Raw genomic sequence first — 16103 nt, 5'->3', positions numbered from 1 at the left:
CAGCATCTTGCTGTACATAAATCCTCAAGCTGGTGCGACCTGTGTTCTTGGCATTAGTACACTTTTGAGGTGCTGAATATTACACAAGAGATATAATAAGTAGCAAAAGAATTTTTAGAAAAGGGAAGGAGCAAATCACATGGAAGTAAATGGAAATTGCGGAAACAATGTATGTGTAATGTTTGGAAGGAGGAGTGAGGTTTAAGGGAAGGAGGAATTCAGCAAGTTTTTGTAATGTCGAACTGATGATAGTAGGGAAAATATATGTGATGTATATTGTATTTAAATGAAAAAATGTTAAAATGGTTTGTTTTCTTTTCTGTTAGTGTATACTTGCCTGTGTATTAAGTGATAATTTAATGAAGGTGTTTAAAAAAACATATAGCAGCTGTTTAAAAAATAGTACACATTTAGGGCAGATTTCAGAGAGGCATCAAATTCTGAAGATGGGTGGCCATGGTGGTGCAGCGATTAGCATTGCCGCCTCACAGCAAGAGGTTCTCCGGTTCGATCCTTGGCTGGGGTGCCTTCTGTATGGAGTCTGCATGTCCTCCTTGTGGTTGCATGGGTTTGCTCCGGGTGCTCCGGTTTCCTCCCACATCCCAAAGACAATGCTATAGGTGGATTGGACACTCTAAATTGGCCCTAGGTGTGAGTGCGTGCGTGTGTGTGTGTGCCTTCACCTCGACATTGTAAAACTCCACTGCCAGTCATGAGCAGACAGATGATCCGCTGTGGTGACCCCTAACTGGGAAAAGCCGAAAGAAGAAATCAAATTCTGAAGATACAGTTAGAGCTAAGTGTTTCTGTTGAACTTCCATGCAAACATTGAGTCATGTCAAACTTCAGAATATGATGTCTTTGCTGAAATTCAGCAATATAATCCAATGTAGAACCATATTAAGGTTTCTAGCAACTTCTCATTTTTCTCTGTTTAGGAATTTCTATTGCTTTTATTTCCCAGTCCATGTACTTGGTTTACACTGAAACCAAATGGTTCCGTGACAGTGCTTTTTTTTTTTTTATTTAGATCAGTAACACCTCGTCACAATTCCAATTTACTTTTTCTAGCATTTACAGTTTCTGGCATTAAACACACACACACACACACACACACACACACACACACACACACACACACACACACACACACACACACACACACTCATGAAATATGAAATAAACATACAACACAAAAACATCTGTCGAGAAAAACTTCTGTAAAAAACACACACTGCGAATTTATTGAACAGTTGGTTTACATCTCATAGGCTATTACACAGATACTTTTGAAATTGTGACAGTTTGTCTCATGTAGTAAAAGTTATACATAGTACAAAAAGCTGCACAGCAGAATAATTGTCCAACAGAGTTAGAGATTGAATATTTCATGTAGTATACATTTCTAACAATTTACAGAAGTTAATACAGTTTTACACAGTTATTCATGACGTTTCTATGTTCAGAGATGTCCTTCTTTATTTCGCTGTGCAATATTTCCTATACTGATGGGTTAGTTTGCTGAGATACCCTGAAGTCAAGCCAGTATACCTTAGCCAAAAATTGCCTTCTGTACGCTTTTAGGTCCAGTGTATGACCTAAGCCCATGGGCATAGGGGTACATTAGCGGATGTAGGTGTGTAATATCTCCAGATTATTTTACCGCCAATCCAGGATTTTTACTTCTGTTGATCTGTTCTCTGCATTGTTTTTGAGTGCTACCATTGCCTACACTTGTTAAGATAAGTGTCCTATTGGGGAACCTTCTTTTTCTTGTATTTTTCTGTTAAATATTTGTTAACATCAGCTTAGAGTTAAGTGTGACTACAGTAGGCAGATGCTGTCTCCCAGTGCTTATTTTGTCTATGGGCTGAACACGATTATAAGAAATGTCAGATCTGCTAATTGTTTGTTCCTAAAACCCTTTGTACTTTACTTTCTGTATTAAACATATAGTTAGAAACCCAACATCTGAAGTGCCTTAAGCAATCCAGAATGGTGGAACCTTTAAACTCGGATATCTTTCTCATGCAAAAAAAGTAATTCAGAAAAGCTAAACTGTATGCTGCCCAGTCTGATTCAGACACACTCATTGAGATGTTGCAGGAATCCACAGTACGTCTGACTCCTCCTTAGATGGCCGCTACTGTGACCCTGCCAGAGACTAGTATGGTGTCTGGATAATTAAACCGGGAACCAAAATATTTTGAAGCAAAAATGTACTGATGATGGATAGTGCACTGATTAAATAAAGCACAAAACTGACAGCAAGGAACGTCATGGTCAGGGCCTAGGCAGGGAATACAGTACAAATGAAAATCCTTATGAGGTATTTGCTTCCCACAAGTAATACAGTTATTAACTTTTACTGACATCGGTAAGGAGCAAGGAAAAGTTTCCCCAACAGGGTACTTAGCTTTAAGTTGAAGACTTCAGTTCTGAAACTCAAAAATTTCAGGAGTCGGCAGACCAGCACTTGCGAACTGCTTCTGCTTTGGGCACCGCGCGGCAAGAAAGACAGATGTAATGGCGTCGGCTGCATGTTTTATACCCCTGATGACCTGACGTCATGGAAGAAGGGACAGCAACCGATGCAAGACCCAAGACTTTGTTAATCAGGCTGACTGAGGGCAACCTGCCAGCAGATTACCCAAATGTAATGACTGCAACAGTGAAAACACTCAAACATCTACATTTATGGTAAGTGTACACAACTGTACTTTCTCCCTTCTAATTTCAATGTGGAACCAAGAGAGATCATTTCAGAGGGACCATAGGGCATTCCTCAAATTCTCATGAGAGAGAGTGGGTGTCTAGAAGTTTGAGATCTGTTGGGGTTCTGACTTGCCGCACTTCGTGAGAGCTGATGTTATCCCTAAAAAAGGAAAGAGAAAACAAGAACAACAAAAAAAGTTTCTCCAGCTCAAATATCTCAGAAAAAAGGAATGGATGGAATTCTCTCAGGCCTATACAAGGCTAATAGAGAAACTGTGAAGACAAAAATTAACTTTTGAATAAAACCACAAATAGTAACCAGAGATAGAGCCATCCATCCATAACCACTTTTTTTCCCATTTATCCACCTGAGGTTGGGATGCCACTTCAACATTGACAATCAGAGCCAGTGATGAAAAAAAAACTTGTTTAATGTCTAGCACCTTGGCAACCCATCCTTTACAAGATTTAATAAAAATTTAAAAATATTCCTATTTAAATGTTCGGTCAAATCACATGACCATTCAGTGAAAGAACAGCAGCACTATTTAAAGGAGCAAAACCCAAATAATTTCAAAAACCTAACATTAAACAATATAATTACATTACAATCTACCCAGTGCTCTTCGGTCTGATTCATTATTTAAACCATGTGGTTTCAAAGTCCCAAATTTTGGAATTATCACTGCCTCCTTATGAAGCAACAATGTAGCAACATTGTGTTGATCCCTGACATTAGCTTTATCTTGCAGTAAAACATGCTGTAACACCAAGTTCTCTCCAAGGTTGTAAAATCACATGTTGTGCCACTGGATTAGCAATGTTTCTGTTTCTAATGTCATTTATATGCCTCTGAACTCTAATTGTAAACTTCCATTTTGTTTTACCTATGTAACAAGGCCCACATTTGTATGTAACATATGTAAACCATTAGCTTTAAAAATAACATGTAAATAAACCCAAATATTTAAAATTCCTACCATTTATGCATTCAACCCTGTTAATCACATGTTCACAAATACTGCAGCTACCTACTACCACTTTTTTCCTGTCATAACTGTGATCCATCTTATCTTTATGCTTATACCTTTTTGAAAGAAATAAATAATTTTAAATTCTCCATCCAGACTTCATCTTCGCTTAATATTTTCCATTATTTCCTAAGAATTTTATTATGTCTGTAAAACACTATATTCAGTCATATAATATATGTTTCTACCTTTAGTTTTAATATTCTTTTTATTATTTCTATAACCTGCCAAATGTACCTCATTTGTATCTTATAGTTCACTGCTCTCACTGTCAATTCAGATAAGTTTGTTTTACAATATCCAAAGGATAATTTCTGTTCTCAAAGATCTTAATAATATTTTCTATTTCCTTTAAAAAAAGACATACCATCTACTACAGTCTCTTCTAATTTTTAGAAATTCTCCAGAAGGTAAACCTTTTGTGTGTTTAAGGTGGCAATTAGTACTATTTAATAAATTGTTGGAAGCTGTATTATCCCTATGTAATCTATTGTAGATCTTACAGTTTTCATTTCTTAAAACAGTATCTAAATAAGCTATACTAATGACATCCATGTTTAGTAAAATTAACCCTACACCATTATTTACAAAATTATTAAACAATTTAATTTCTTAGGTTTATATTCATATATTACTAAAATCATCTGTATATCTATATTTCACAACTAATTTTTTTATAAAAATAGTACAGTAGATAAATTTATTAAATATTAAAACATATAAATGCTTGATTATCTGGGGGCCATAGGCACCCCATTGCAGTGCAAAAACAAACAAAAAAATTAAGTAAAGAAAAATGTATTAAATCTAATATTATGTGTGGTAGAAGAATCTGCAAAACTCCACACAACAGCTTCTAATTCATCTTTATGTTTAATGTTGGTATATAAACTTTCCACATCCAAAATAACCCAATAGTAATCAACTTCTAAATGATCTTCTTATAATTTCTTCATTAACTCTGTAGACTCTCCAATGTAAGAAGGCAACCTCTTAACAGAATGACATAAAATGGAATTCAAACCAAATTCCTGCTTGTTTCAAAAAGCTACCCCGGCAAAATCGGTCTCTGAGGAGGTTATCATAATCTTGGTGTATCTTGGGTAAACAATACAAACTTGGAATTCTAGTACCAGAAATTAACTTATTTTTGTAACTGTCAGTTAAAAAATTTAGCCAACCTTTTTATTTAATAATTCATAAAATTTCTCTAAGGTCTTGTTATAATAAAATCTGAAAGTTTTCTTATATATTTGATCATTAACTAAACATTTAAAGCACATTTCATAATAGAACTCATTATTCATTAAAACAATACTATTGCCCTTATCTGTGGGCTTTACCACTGCATTCCAGTTATGTTGTAATGAGTTTACCTCTTGCGGCTGTTCATTTTTTTTTTAATGAAAGTCATTAAGACTATGTAGAACTATAGTGAACCACATTATAACATTTACGAATAGCTGTACTTTTAGACAAAGTCATAAAATCATTTTTAACATTAGGAACAAAAGCATTTTTCTGCTTTCATATTCAGTTTCACTATCACAGGTAATGAAAAAAAATGGAAATACCTGGAGTATAAAATTAATCAAACATAACATTACAGTTACTTTCAAATTAAAGAAAAAATATTACACAATACTTAATATTTAATACATTTTGGTTTACATAATCATTTTTTGTTTTTGATAATTATATTTATAATTGCAGGGCACTGCAATGGGGGGCACCATTTTACCCCCAGTTATGCAAACATTTTTATGTATTTTTTTAAATAAATATTTTCTCAACTAGCTTTTAACAAAATAAGGTTTTGAAATATTGTAAATATTATAGATAAGTAAATGATTTGTTATTTGTATGTAGAGCTAAACATGAACAGGAATTCAGTGTGTTTAATGATTTAGTAAATAATGATGTAGGTGTTAATTTTACTAATCATATGGATTGTCACAGTGTATCCTATTTGGATATTGTTGTATGGAATGAAAATGATCAAGTTTATACCAAATTACATAGGAAGAATACAGCTTTCAAAAAATGTACCCTGAACACACATTAAAATGTTACCTTTGGGGAATTTCTAAGAATTTGAAAAGCATATAATTGATGTAAATAAACTCAATTAAGTACTTTCTTACCAGAAACCAGATGAAAAAGAGAGTTATACGATGGGTACATTTAGTCATGTTGAAGAGATGTGAAGGCATCATCCTGATTAGGAAGATCAGAGAGAGGAGGAGAGAATGCATGTAGGGGAATCGTACTCTGTGAGAAATACTTTACAGAGGAGGTTGTAGGCCCATGGAATATACTGTTAGAATGCGTGGTGGAGAGGGAAGTCCCAGCAGCACTCATACAGGTGGAGAAAGGACTATGAAGAAAAGCAGACAGTTAAATTCTATTTATTTATGTGCCTATAAAGTTGTGTATATATTTATGTATGCATCTATCTGCCTATTCATTCTTAACCAGGACAGTGGATGGATCTGTTTCAGCCACCAACTGGGTGCAAAGATGCACTGAGCATATATATATGATTCGGTCTACTTCTAAATTTTGAACTTTCAAAACATTGACTTTCTTATGATCGAGACCATAAGATTGAAGTTTTGAAACTGAACCATTTAAATGGAGATCACAGTATAGCACAGAAAGATATATTTACTGTTTTCCTTTGTGTAGTGCGATTTTGGAGTTGGTATATTTAATTGTCAGGGGGTGTGGGGGGCACAGTCCCCCACGCTGGGGTGCAGGGATTTTTTTTTTTGTTTTTTTTTTTTTTATTTAAATTTCAAAGTTTCAAAACTTCGATCTTATGGTGTCGACCATAAGAAAGTCAACGTTTTGAAAGTTAAAAATTTAGAAATAGATCTATATGATTAGCATTATTTTGTTAAAGTAATTACATTTGGATTGAAATGCATCCAACTTATGACAAAAATAGTAAGATATAAAGAAGCATAAGCTAATACAAAGTGATTATAAGACTACTTAATGCAATACACTAAAATTACTAGTAAAGAACAAGCAACAGCAAAATATATTTTCCTAATGTGAAATGCATGTAATGGGCAAACTAGAGAGACTAATTTTGTTTTGTCAGCCAACTACTGTAATGTAGCCTTACAGTAACAGCAGTGAACAATGTTTCCTGTAGCCTTCAAGTTAAATCAGCCAAGTGCTGCATTGATTTGCATTACATTTTTTTCTCTAGATGTAATGATGTTTGATTGCATTTTAATTTGTGTAGTAAATTCTGTTTCTCTCTCTTTCTAGGTTTTTGATATAAGTGTTGTTCCTCCAATGAGAGCCCTTCAGCTTTGTTCACTGCTGCCCTGTAACTCAGCCCGTGTGCTTGTTTGTGGAGGGGATGGAACTGTTGGCTGGGTTCTGGATGCAATTGATGAGATGAAAATTAAGGTAATTTAATATCAATAATAATAGTAATTTAACACCATATTACAATGAGTAAATCCAAATATTTCTGTATTTAGTGCAATATAAATCATCTGCAAAATGTGCACTCTTTTCTTGCTTAAAAGTGATGGCATAGACTTTAACAGTCATGTTTTGGAAGAGTCTTTTTGTAAGCTGCAAGAGCTACTAACCCTTGGGACAAGCAGGTAGAAGATAATTCTATTATTGCGTTTGAAATTACTGAAAATATTACTCTGTATGAGCAAAGTGGTTTTATTTTTTACTTCTGATTTGAAAAGACCCCACATTAATGATAATGTATGTATGTATATATATATATATATATATATATATATATATATATATGTATACAGATATATGTATGTATGTATGTTTGACATCCTAAAAATGCCAATTATATATGTTTATTGAGAATGAAATGACAAACAGCAGCATCAGAGAGGCTGTAGGACTACTGGTAGTACCTAGCATTATAGGATAATATCCATAAAACCACTCCAGATGTCCTGGCATTATAAGATAATGTTTATAAAACCAGTTCAGATATCCTAACATTGTACGACAAGATCCATCAAACCACTTCGTATATCTTAACATTGTTGGACATGGTCCATAAAACCACTTCATATATTGCATTATTGGACAAGATCCTTAGGACCACTTCATATATCCTAGCATTACAGGACACGATCCTTAAAACCACTTCAGATATCCTAACAGATTTGTCAGATGTCTGAGAATGCACTTGGTGATTTCAGAAATAAAAATGTGTCTACAGCTCTAGGTGTGTGTAATCACATGGAGCACCACATGCAAGCCTATATTTGGAAGCCTTCCCTGTTCAGGAGAATCATACATGATTGTTACTTGTGATTTAAAGCAATAGATGTGCCTTCATCCTGAGGAAAAGTCATATATCGTCCTCACAGGAAACCATGTGAAATGTAAAACAAACGCACACACAGGCACATGTATGCACAATAATACACGCGCACACACACACCCATACACACACACACACCCATACACACACACACACACACACACACACACACACACACACACACACACACACACACACACACACACACACACACACACACACACACACACACACACACACACACACACAACTGCAGATAAACATTTTGTCCCCTGTGTTCTGGCTTATGCATGTATGACAGCAGTGGGATTACCTTAGCTAGCAACCTGTTTATATACCTCATGTCACAGATTTTGCTTCAAAGTGTTGTTCTGTCCATTTTAAATCTCGCAGCCAGTTGTATAAACCTACCTTGCAGCCGTAATGTGTAATCATGTCCTATTTATTTTAACAAGTTAACATGAAAAATGACAAGGGAAATGGAATGTAAAACTGAAGCCACATTTTATTTATTTTACATTTGTTGACCGGGAATGTCCAATTGGGTGCATGTCCATTTTCAGCGGAGGCCCGGGGAGAAAAGCTCTACAGTTAAATTTTAAGCAAAATATAAGGTGTATACAGAAGCATTCAAATTTACATCATACCAAACTTAACATTGACTAGTAACATAGCATTGAAGCTTAAGATTTAACATATTTACATAGACTGAACACATCTTTTACAATTTTAGCTTGAGGCATTACATAATGGTGAACATTGTTAGTAAGGGTTGCATTTTTTACTTTATACATTTGAGTTGTGAGCAAGTTGACCATGACATGGCATTAAACAGAGTACAGACAAGACAATTTTCATAGCAGCAAATGGGGGACATCAGAAGAAAAATAGTGGAACAGATAAATAGTTTTTTGGGAAGGGTGATTGAGGGGAAATCTGGATTAGGAGGTCAAAGCTAGAATCAGATGTCCTGCAGTCAACTAGCACAGAGCAGAATCATTGCAAGGGTGGAAGGAAGGGCAGCTGCAAGGTGTTAGGGTTCAGGAGGAAATGCAGTTCCCGCATTCTTTTCTGTATCGCCATTTCTGAATGCTGGTACAGGAATGGGGTTACTATTAGAATGATGAAAACGCATTCTGTCGAATGTGTTTTCGTTGACACATGTAGGGCGAACAGGCAAAACAGCGAAGTGGCTGTTCAGCAAATTCTTTCAGTGGGAAATAAGTCGCTTGACTGCTTCGTTGCTTTGCCTGTTCTGAAGTGTAGTGTGGTCCCTTGTCCGGTATATCTCCGAGCGTGATTGTGGAACAGTTACTGACCTTAGGGTTAGGGTGCGGGTTAAGGTAAGTACATATGTTTTAAAATGTTTACTGTTTTTTTTTCCGTTAGATGTATGGTTGGGTTACGTGCATATGTGTATTTAGTTGTTTACTTGTTTTTGGGGCAGTATAATTAGGGTTAGGGTATGTGTGTATGTGTTTGGAAGTGTTTAATGTTTTTTTTTGGGGGGGGGTTGGAACAGCGATTTCCTTCCTTAGGAAAGAAATCGCTGTTCTGTGGTTTTGACATTTTCAGCTTTCGCTGAATATGTGTCGAAACACCATTCACTGTTTTCATCGTACGGTGTTTTAATATGAACCCCATAAATGCACTTCAACGGTTTATGTGTGATAAGCTGTAGCCAACCATTAGCTACAAATGGCTTGCTACACTTTAAAAGTAGAGGTCGTCCTTTTGTTCTCTTCCTTCAGTTGAAGATTATGGGGTTGTGGAGTGTTTGGGTCTATATTAAATAAGCAAAAACCCACTTCAGCGAATGGCCGTTCATTGAATTCCGCTCTTGTTGTGGGCTGTGCCCCCCCCCCCACTAATTATATATACCAACTCTGAGATTGCACTACAGTGAGGAAAGAGCAAATTTTCCTATCTTCACTGTACTGTGATCTCAGTATGAACAGTTCGACGAATGGCATGTTCGATGTAAGTGCAACGAAAATGGAATTCGCTGAACTGAATTTTCCATGATCTAATATAGACCCGCGTGTTTAATGAATCAGGCTTGGTGCACCTGACTAGGGCTGAGGTACCATATCTGGGACCAACACTAGATGATAAATGAGCCAGCTGTGGCTCTGGCACAAAATGTCAGGAGGATTGGGTTAGAGAATAATATCAAAGAGGTTGAGAGGTGTACAAAATGGTGGTGCGACCATTGGTTCTGTATGATACAGAAACCAGGCCATTGCAGACAGAGCAGTTAAGCTAATTTGTAGTGATGGAGATGTAGTTCCTTATATCTGTTGTAGGATGCACTGTACAGGATAGATGAAGAATTGAGGACACCAGCACAGAAGCCAAAGTAACCCCAGCTGCAGAGAAGTACAAGGAGGACAGATTATAATGGTTCAGTAATATGTGTAGGAAAGCAGAAAACAATTTGTGAAGTAGATCTGAGAAAAACTGGAAAAAGGCAAGAGGAAATGAGGATGCCCAGAAAAGACAGTTGAAGAAGGTTGATAAGTAGCACTGATCCAAACTATGCGGCAACAGTTGATGCTACACCCTGAGTGTTGTTTGTAGTGATGTTGTTTGTGCTTAGACTTTATGCTTTTTCACTGTATAACACTGTCAGCTGTATTACTACAACAGAATAACTGTAAAACATTTACAGTATTAACTAACTAAAGTGTGTGCAGCATTGCTCACTATTGCTGTATTTTAATTAGACAAGTTATCTTGTACGAGTACTATGGTTCACTATGAGGAATCTTCTCCCAAGTTGTAGTTTTAATAATATTCCATTATGAATGAGGAGATCTCAGTGTACACAATGAAACTGTTCTAAAGTTAAACTAGGCAGTCCGCAGTACTCCCACATCTAGACCCACTGATGGGGCATCTAGCTGCACAGTGATGCTTTTTTACTGTTTGGGTGATTCCCCTCAAGAGTGTGCACGTAGTTGAAGTTAGTAACTTATGGTGTGACACCAGTCAGGACTTCAGTATAGTAGATGGACATTAAATGAGGGTGACACATTCACATGTACCCTATCCTGTGCAGCCTTTTTAACATTTCTAGAGTGCAAAATCTCTAATGAGAAATCCCAGTACCTGTTCAGAGCAGTAAGTGGCATGTTCTAAACAAAAGGAAGATAGTGCACTTGTGTGTAGCACAGCATGTCTGAGTATGTGGGGAATGGGGTATCAGTTATCATTCCTGTTCATGTGCTGTTAGGGCAGGAAGTAATTTACTTAACATGTTTCCCCTTTTCATTATGCTGTTTCCTCTCCAGCAGTCCTTACAGATTTGTGTAGACTAGTTATACAAAAGCAGCAATGTACCCAAAAGTACAGTAAACTACATTATTTCTTCTACATCACCATTACCATTAACTTGTATTACCAGATATGTAGTCACCTTCAAGGCATAGGTTTATATGCATGTAAGTACTTGTGTTGCACATCCTGTACACTGTTGGACTTGCTCTGGCACTTTCTTCCAGCAGACCATGTCTGAGGCCCCTCCACTGGAGGATAACTACGGGGCACTCTCACTAGATTCCCAGATCACTTCACCTGGCTCCTTTCAGTCCTAGGAAGCAGTGTTTTGCTCCATGATTGTCTTAAGATTGGTGACCCCCATATTCTATCATGGAGTATGAGGCCAAGCACCCTACCACTGCTTTCTTCACTGATGTTATATTTTCATCACTGCCCAAAGCCCAGGGGAGGGTGGCTTAATGGTTAAGGTGTTTGCCATGCAAGCACAAGGTGCAAGGTTTGAGTCTCACAAGGGATAATTGGCTAGGCTTAAAATGGCTCGCAAGGGCAGTTAGCTTAGTACTAAACTATGAACTATGAACCTTTAACCATGGGATAGAATGGGGAGACAAACTGAACAGGTGCTAAGACCTTCATCCTTAGTCTGACATCCCTGATCACCACCACAGCCTGGTACAACACCTGCAGTTCCCACACTTTATCCTGTGTCCTCATTTGTAAACAGCACCACAGAATATTTAAACTCCTCCACCTTTTGATTCACCCTTATCTGTAGAGAGAGAGAGATAACATTCCTTTTTCCAGTAGAGAATGTTTGTTTCTGACATAGGGAAAAGGTGAAAATGGCTTTAGTTGAAATGGGAAAAATTATCTCACCACATCTTTAATGTGAAGTGAAGAAGTTTGCCTTAACATATTGTTTTGATCATTTGCTCTCTTCCTGTTTAAAATATATGCATATATGTGTACATATAAGTATATACGTTGTCTGCCTCCTTTCTCTCTCTCTCTATATAGGAATGTGCTTGTGTGTGCGTGTGTGTGTGTGTGCATTTACACACACACACACACACACACACACACACACACACACACACACACACACACACACACGTATAAGTCTGTGTATGTGCATATATGCATGTATTTATGCATATAGGTAGCTTACAAGTTGTCAAATGGGAGTTGAACCCTGGAAAACTGCTGTAACAGCTGATTGAATATCAACTGATTGAATGTGCCGGCATTCGTGTGCCAGATCAAGGTACGGTGGGGACTGGGGAATTTGCCCTTTCCCCACTATAGTACAGTCATGCAGCCTAAGAGTTTTTATATTTTTATGTATATGTGTGTGTGTGTGTGTGTGTGTGTGTGTGTGTGTGTGTGTGTGTGTGTGTGTGTGTGTATACATATATATATATATATATATATATATATATATATATGGGTCTACTTCAGAATGTCAACCATTCAGAATGCCGACTTTCATATGGCCTACACCATATGATCAACATTCTGAAAGACCGACATCCTGAAATAGCACCATTTACCTACCTGTAAACACAGTGTTATGCAGGGGGACAAGCCCCCTGCACCCCCACACCCCCTACTACTTAAATATTCTCACTCTGAGTTCACACTACAGTGCAGGAAAGGGGAATGTCCCAGTCCCGCACTGTAGCAAAAGCTCTATCATTTGTCGGCCTTTCAAACGTTTGCTCACATGGTGTCGGCCATATGAAGTTATTCAGCTGAAGAAGTCCCATGTAATTTTATGGGGGACGAAAACGCTTAACATTTCTTGTGGTTGTACCCAATAGAGAGAACTGCTTCTATTTGAGGTTGTGTCTTTGGCTGCATTTCTTGTTCTTTTGGAGTCTTATTCAGAATTAATTGATTGTTGGTGAGCCACATTTCCATTGATTTAAAGGCTGCCTGGGTGGGTAGTAGAGATGAGATGAGGGAGAGTCAGAGATAGTGATCTCAGCAGAATCATCTGCATATTGTACAAGTGATGACTGAGAGCAAGAAGTATAGAGTAGATTGGTGAAAATATTAAATAGCAATGGACCCAAAATGGATCCTTGGGAAACGCCCATTTTTACAGGGGGCGGGAAGTGCGGAGAGCTATTTCACTGTTTGTAATCGATTGGAGAGATAGCTAGAAGACCAAGGGACAGTAGCTGGAGAGAAGTTAAGATTAGTTAGTTTAGCCAGAAGTAGAGAGTGTGAGATGGCATCAAAGGCCTTAGAAAGGTCTAGAAGAAAGCAGGATACAAGTTTGTTATTATCACGAGCCAGTGAAATAGTGTTGGTAAAGGAGATAAAGATAGTGATTGTACTGTGTTTTGAATGGTAACCGTGCTGGGTAGGAGTGAGTAGGATTTCCCGTGTTATGTATTGCAGACTTTGCTTATGTATCGATTTTTCAAGTAGTTTAGAGACTGGTGACAGAGTGGCTATTGGCCTAAAATTAGAGATTTCTATGGAGTTACCTCCTTTGTGGATAGATAATGTAAAAAATTGTTTCCAGATAGATGGAACTTTAGATCAGCGACAGATCGGTTGATTAAGATGGATACAGGAGAAGCAAGAGTATTGGCAGCTAGCTGGAGGAAGTAGGAAGGAATGTTAGCAGAAGTAGAGCAGGGTTTTAATTTGGAGAGTAGAGATTTGATGTAGGTAGTAGATACATGTTGAAAAGAAAAAGGTTTAGAGGGGTTGGGAGATAGGACAGTGAGATTAGCATCCTTAGCAGGGGGAGGGTTTGTATTAACCATTTTTCTTACAGTTTCTATGAAAAAGGTGTTAAAGATAGTGGCAGTTTCTTCAAGTGTCCTGTCTGGGTAGGGATTAAGGGAGGAAGGGTTTCCAGGATGCTGTATTTGGTTGACTGAATTCCAACATTTTTTGGGATTAGATTTTAGTGCTGTAGGAGGGTTAAAATTGAATTCCTTTTTATCTTTAGCAGTGTGTTTTTTGTCAGGTTTCTAATTTCTTTGTACTTTTGCAAGTCGGGGGGGGGTTATATCTCATTCTGATTTTCCACTGCCTATCCCTGTTTCTCATAAGAGTGCAGGTTTCCTTGGAGAGCCATGGGGATACTTTTGATTTTATTCTAACCGTACGAAGGGGTGCAAGAGAATTTAGTATATCACGGAAGATAGAGTTAAAAGATTGGACTGCATCATCCAGAGTAAACTCTTTAAGGTGCCTCCAATTTATTCTAGCGAGAGGGATCTTAAAGGTGTCAGGAGAGAAGTTGGATAGTTTTCGACAAGTTATGTATCTATGAGATCTGGTAAAATGGGGAGTAAATCTTGCGACTTTTATTGGAGAGTGGTCACTAAGGGAATTGGGTAGGGTTTCAGGGTTATGATCTATAGAAGGGTCAGATACAATTATCTAGTCAAGTAAGGTACTAGGAATTTGTGAGTTTTTGTGGTGGGTGGGTTCAGATATTAGTTGAGTAAAGGCATGTAGATTAATGCTTGAGGTGGAGTTTGGGTTATTTAGATCTAGACAATTTATGTTTACGTTACCAAGGAGAATTGTTTCATGTGAGTAATGTTCAGTGAGATAGGAGAGAAAGTTTTCAAGCAGAGGAATATTATCTCCCGGAGGAATATAGACGGCTACTGCAGTGATGGTTGAGAAATTATTGAGTTTAAGGTTTGCTGCTAGGATTTCAGCTGGGGGGGGTGGGATTGGTTCCTTGGTACAAGTGAGGGTTAGATGGTTTGAGTAGATGATGGCAACTCCACCCCATTTTTTCTTTGGGCAATCAAGGCGAAGTATACTAAAGGGAAAAATATCACTACCTGGGATATGTGGTTTAAGCTATGTTTCTGTAAGGGTGATTACATCAGGGGTATGGTTGGCATGATGGAATTCACTAGTTTTATTGAGTATACTAATATTCTTGAGTAGAATGAGATGCATTGTTTTGGCAGGGTAGGGGCATGTTGGTTGGGAGGAATAGTATTACTGGAGGGTGAAGTTCTGACAGGTACTGGGTTGGGGCAGCAGGGAGAAAGTGAGACTTATGTTTGTAAAGATAGCTGCAGAGATACTTTGTTTTAGTTTTAGAATGAATAGTGCAGGAAGGAGGGATTCTGATTTTGGGTAGAGGAGTATTTAGAGGGATGGTAGGTGAAGTGTTGTCAACAGATTGCTGTGGATAAGAGAATATATAGTCTTGAGATTTAGTAGGGCTGTTGACTGGAGTTAAATGAGGATGAAAGACAGTGAATGATGAGAGGAAAAGTAAAAGAGGGAGATAAATAATGGAGTACAGTGTGATAGTCATTTTGAAGACTAGGAATAATTATTTGCTTTTGAGTTAGGTAAACATTTGTAGGGAAAATGTTTAGACTGATAAGGATTGTAAGTAGGGTTGAGGAAGGAACCATTAGGGGGAGTTAGAGAGCGAGAGAGAGAGGAGAGTTCTGATCAGTAGTGATACCGATGTAACTAGAGAGATGGAGGGGAGGGGAAATGTAGAGATAGTTTTTAGGACAGGAAGGGGTGTTGTATACAGCTTTGGGTGTGTCAGAGGGATAAGTATAAAAGACAGGATATGGGGGTGGAAATGGGGGGAGCGAGGTGAGTGAAATGTGTCTGAGCGTAGTGAGGCTAGCCCTGAGAAAAGTAGACTATCAGTCACAGAGTCAAAAGGGTAGCAAAGGGATAGGAGTCGAGCTTGGGGGGGGGGGGTAGCTCGGAGAAGTTGGAGTGAGGCAAAGAGA

The 16103-nt window shown here is 37.6% G+C and overlaps 1 protein-coding gene across 2 annotated transcripts in view; it reads left to right on the top strand.

Moving 5' to 3' along the window:
- Positions 1 to 16103, top strand: part of DGKE (diacylglycerol kinase epsilon) — a 1358385-nt gene that overhangs the window by 397899 nt on the left and 944383 nt on the right. For both annotated transcript variants that reach the window (XM_044090462.1, XM_044090463.1), the window contains exon 4: positions 7029 to 7172. In XM_044090462.1, the coding sequence (XP_043946397.1) occupies positions 7029 to 7172 (144 nt within the window). The remainder of the gene's footprint in view (positions 1 to 7028; positions 7173 to 16103) is intronic.

The sequence above is a fragment of the Protopterus annectens genome, chromosome 12.part0 (assembly GCF_019279795.1).
Source record: "Protopterus annectens isolate FY-2018-M chromosome 12.part0, PAN1.0, whole genome shotgun sequence".
Taxonomy (NCBI): domain Eukaryota; kingdom Metazoa; phylum Chordata; order Ceratodontiformes; family Protopteridae; genus Protopterus; species Protopterus annectens.
The sequence above is the reverse complement of the archived record's forward strand: the minus strand, read 5'-3'. Positions and strand labels throughout refer to the sequence as shown.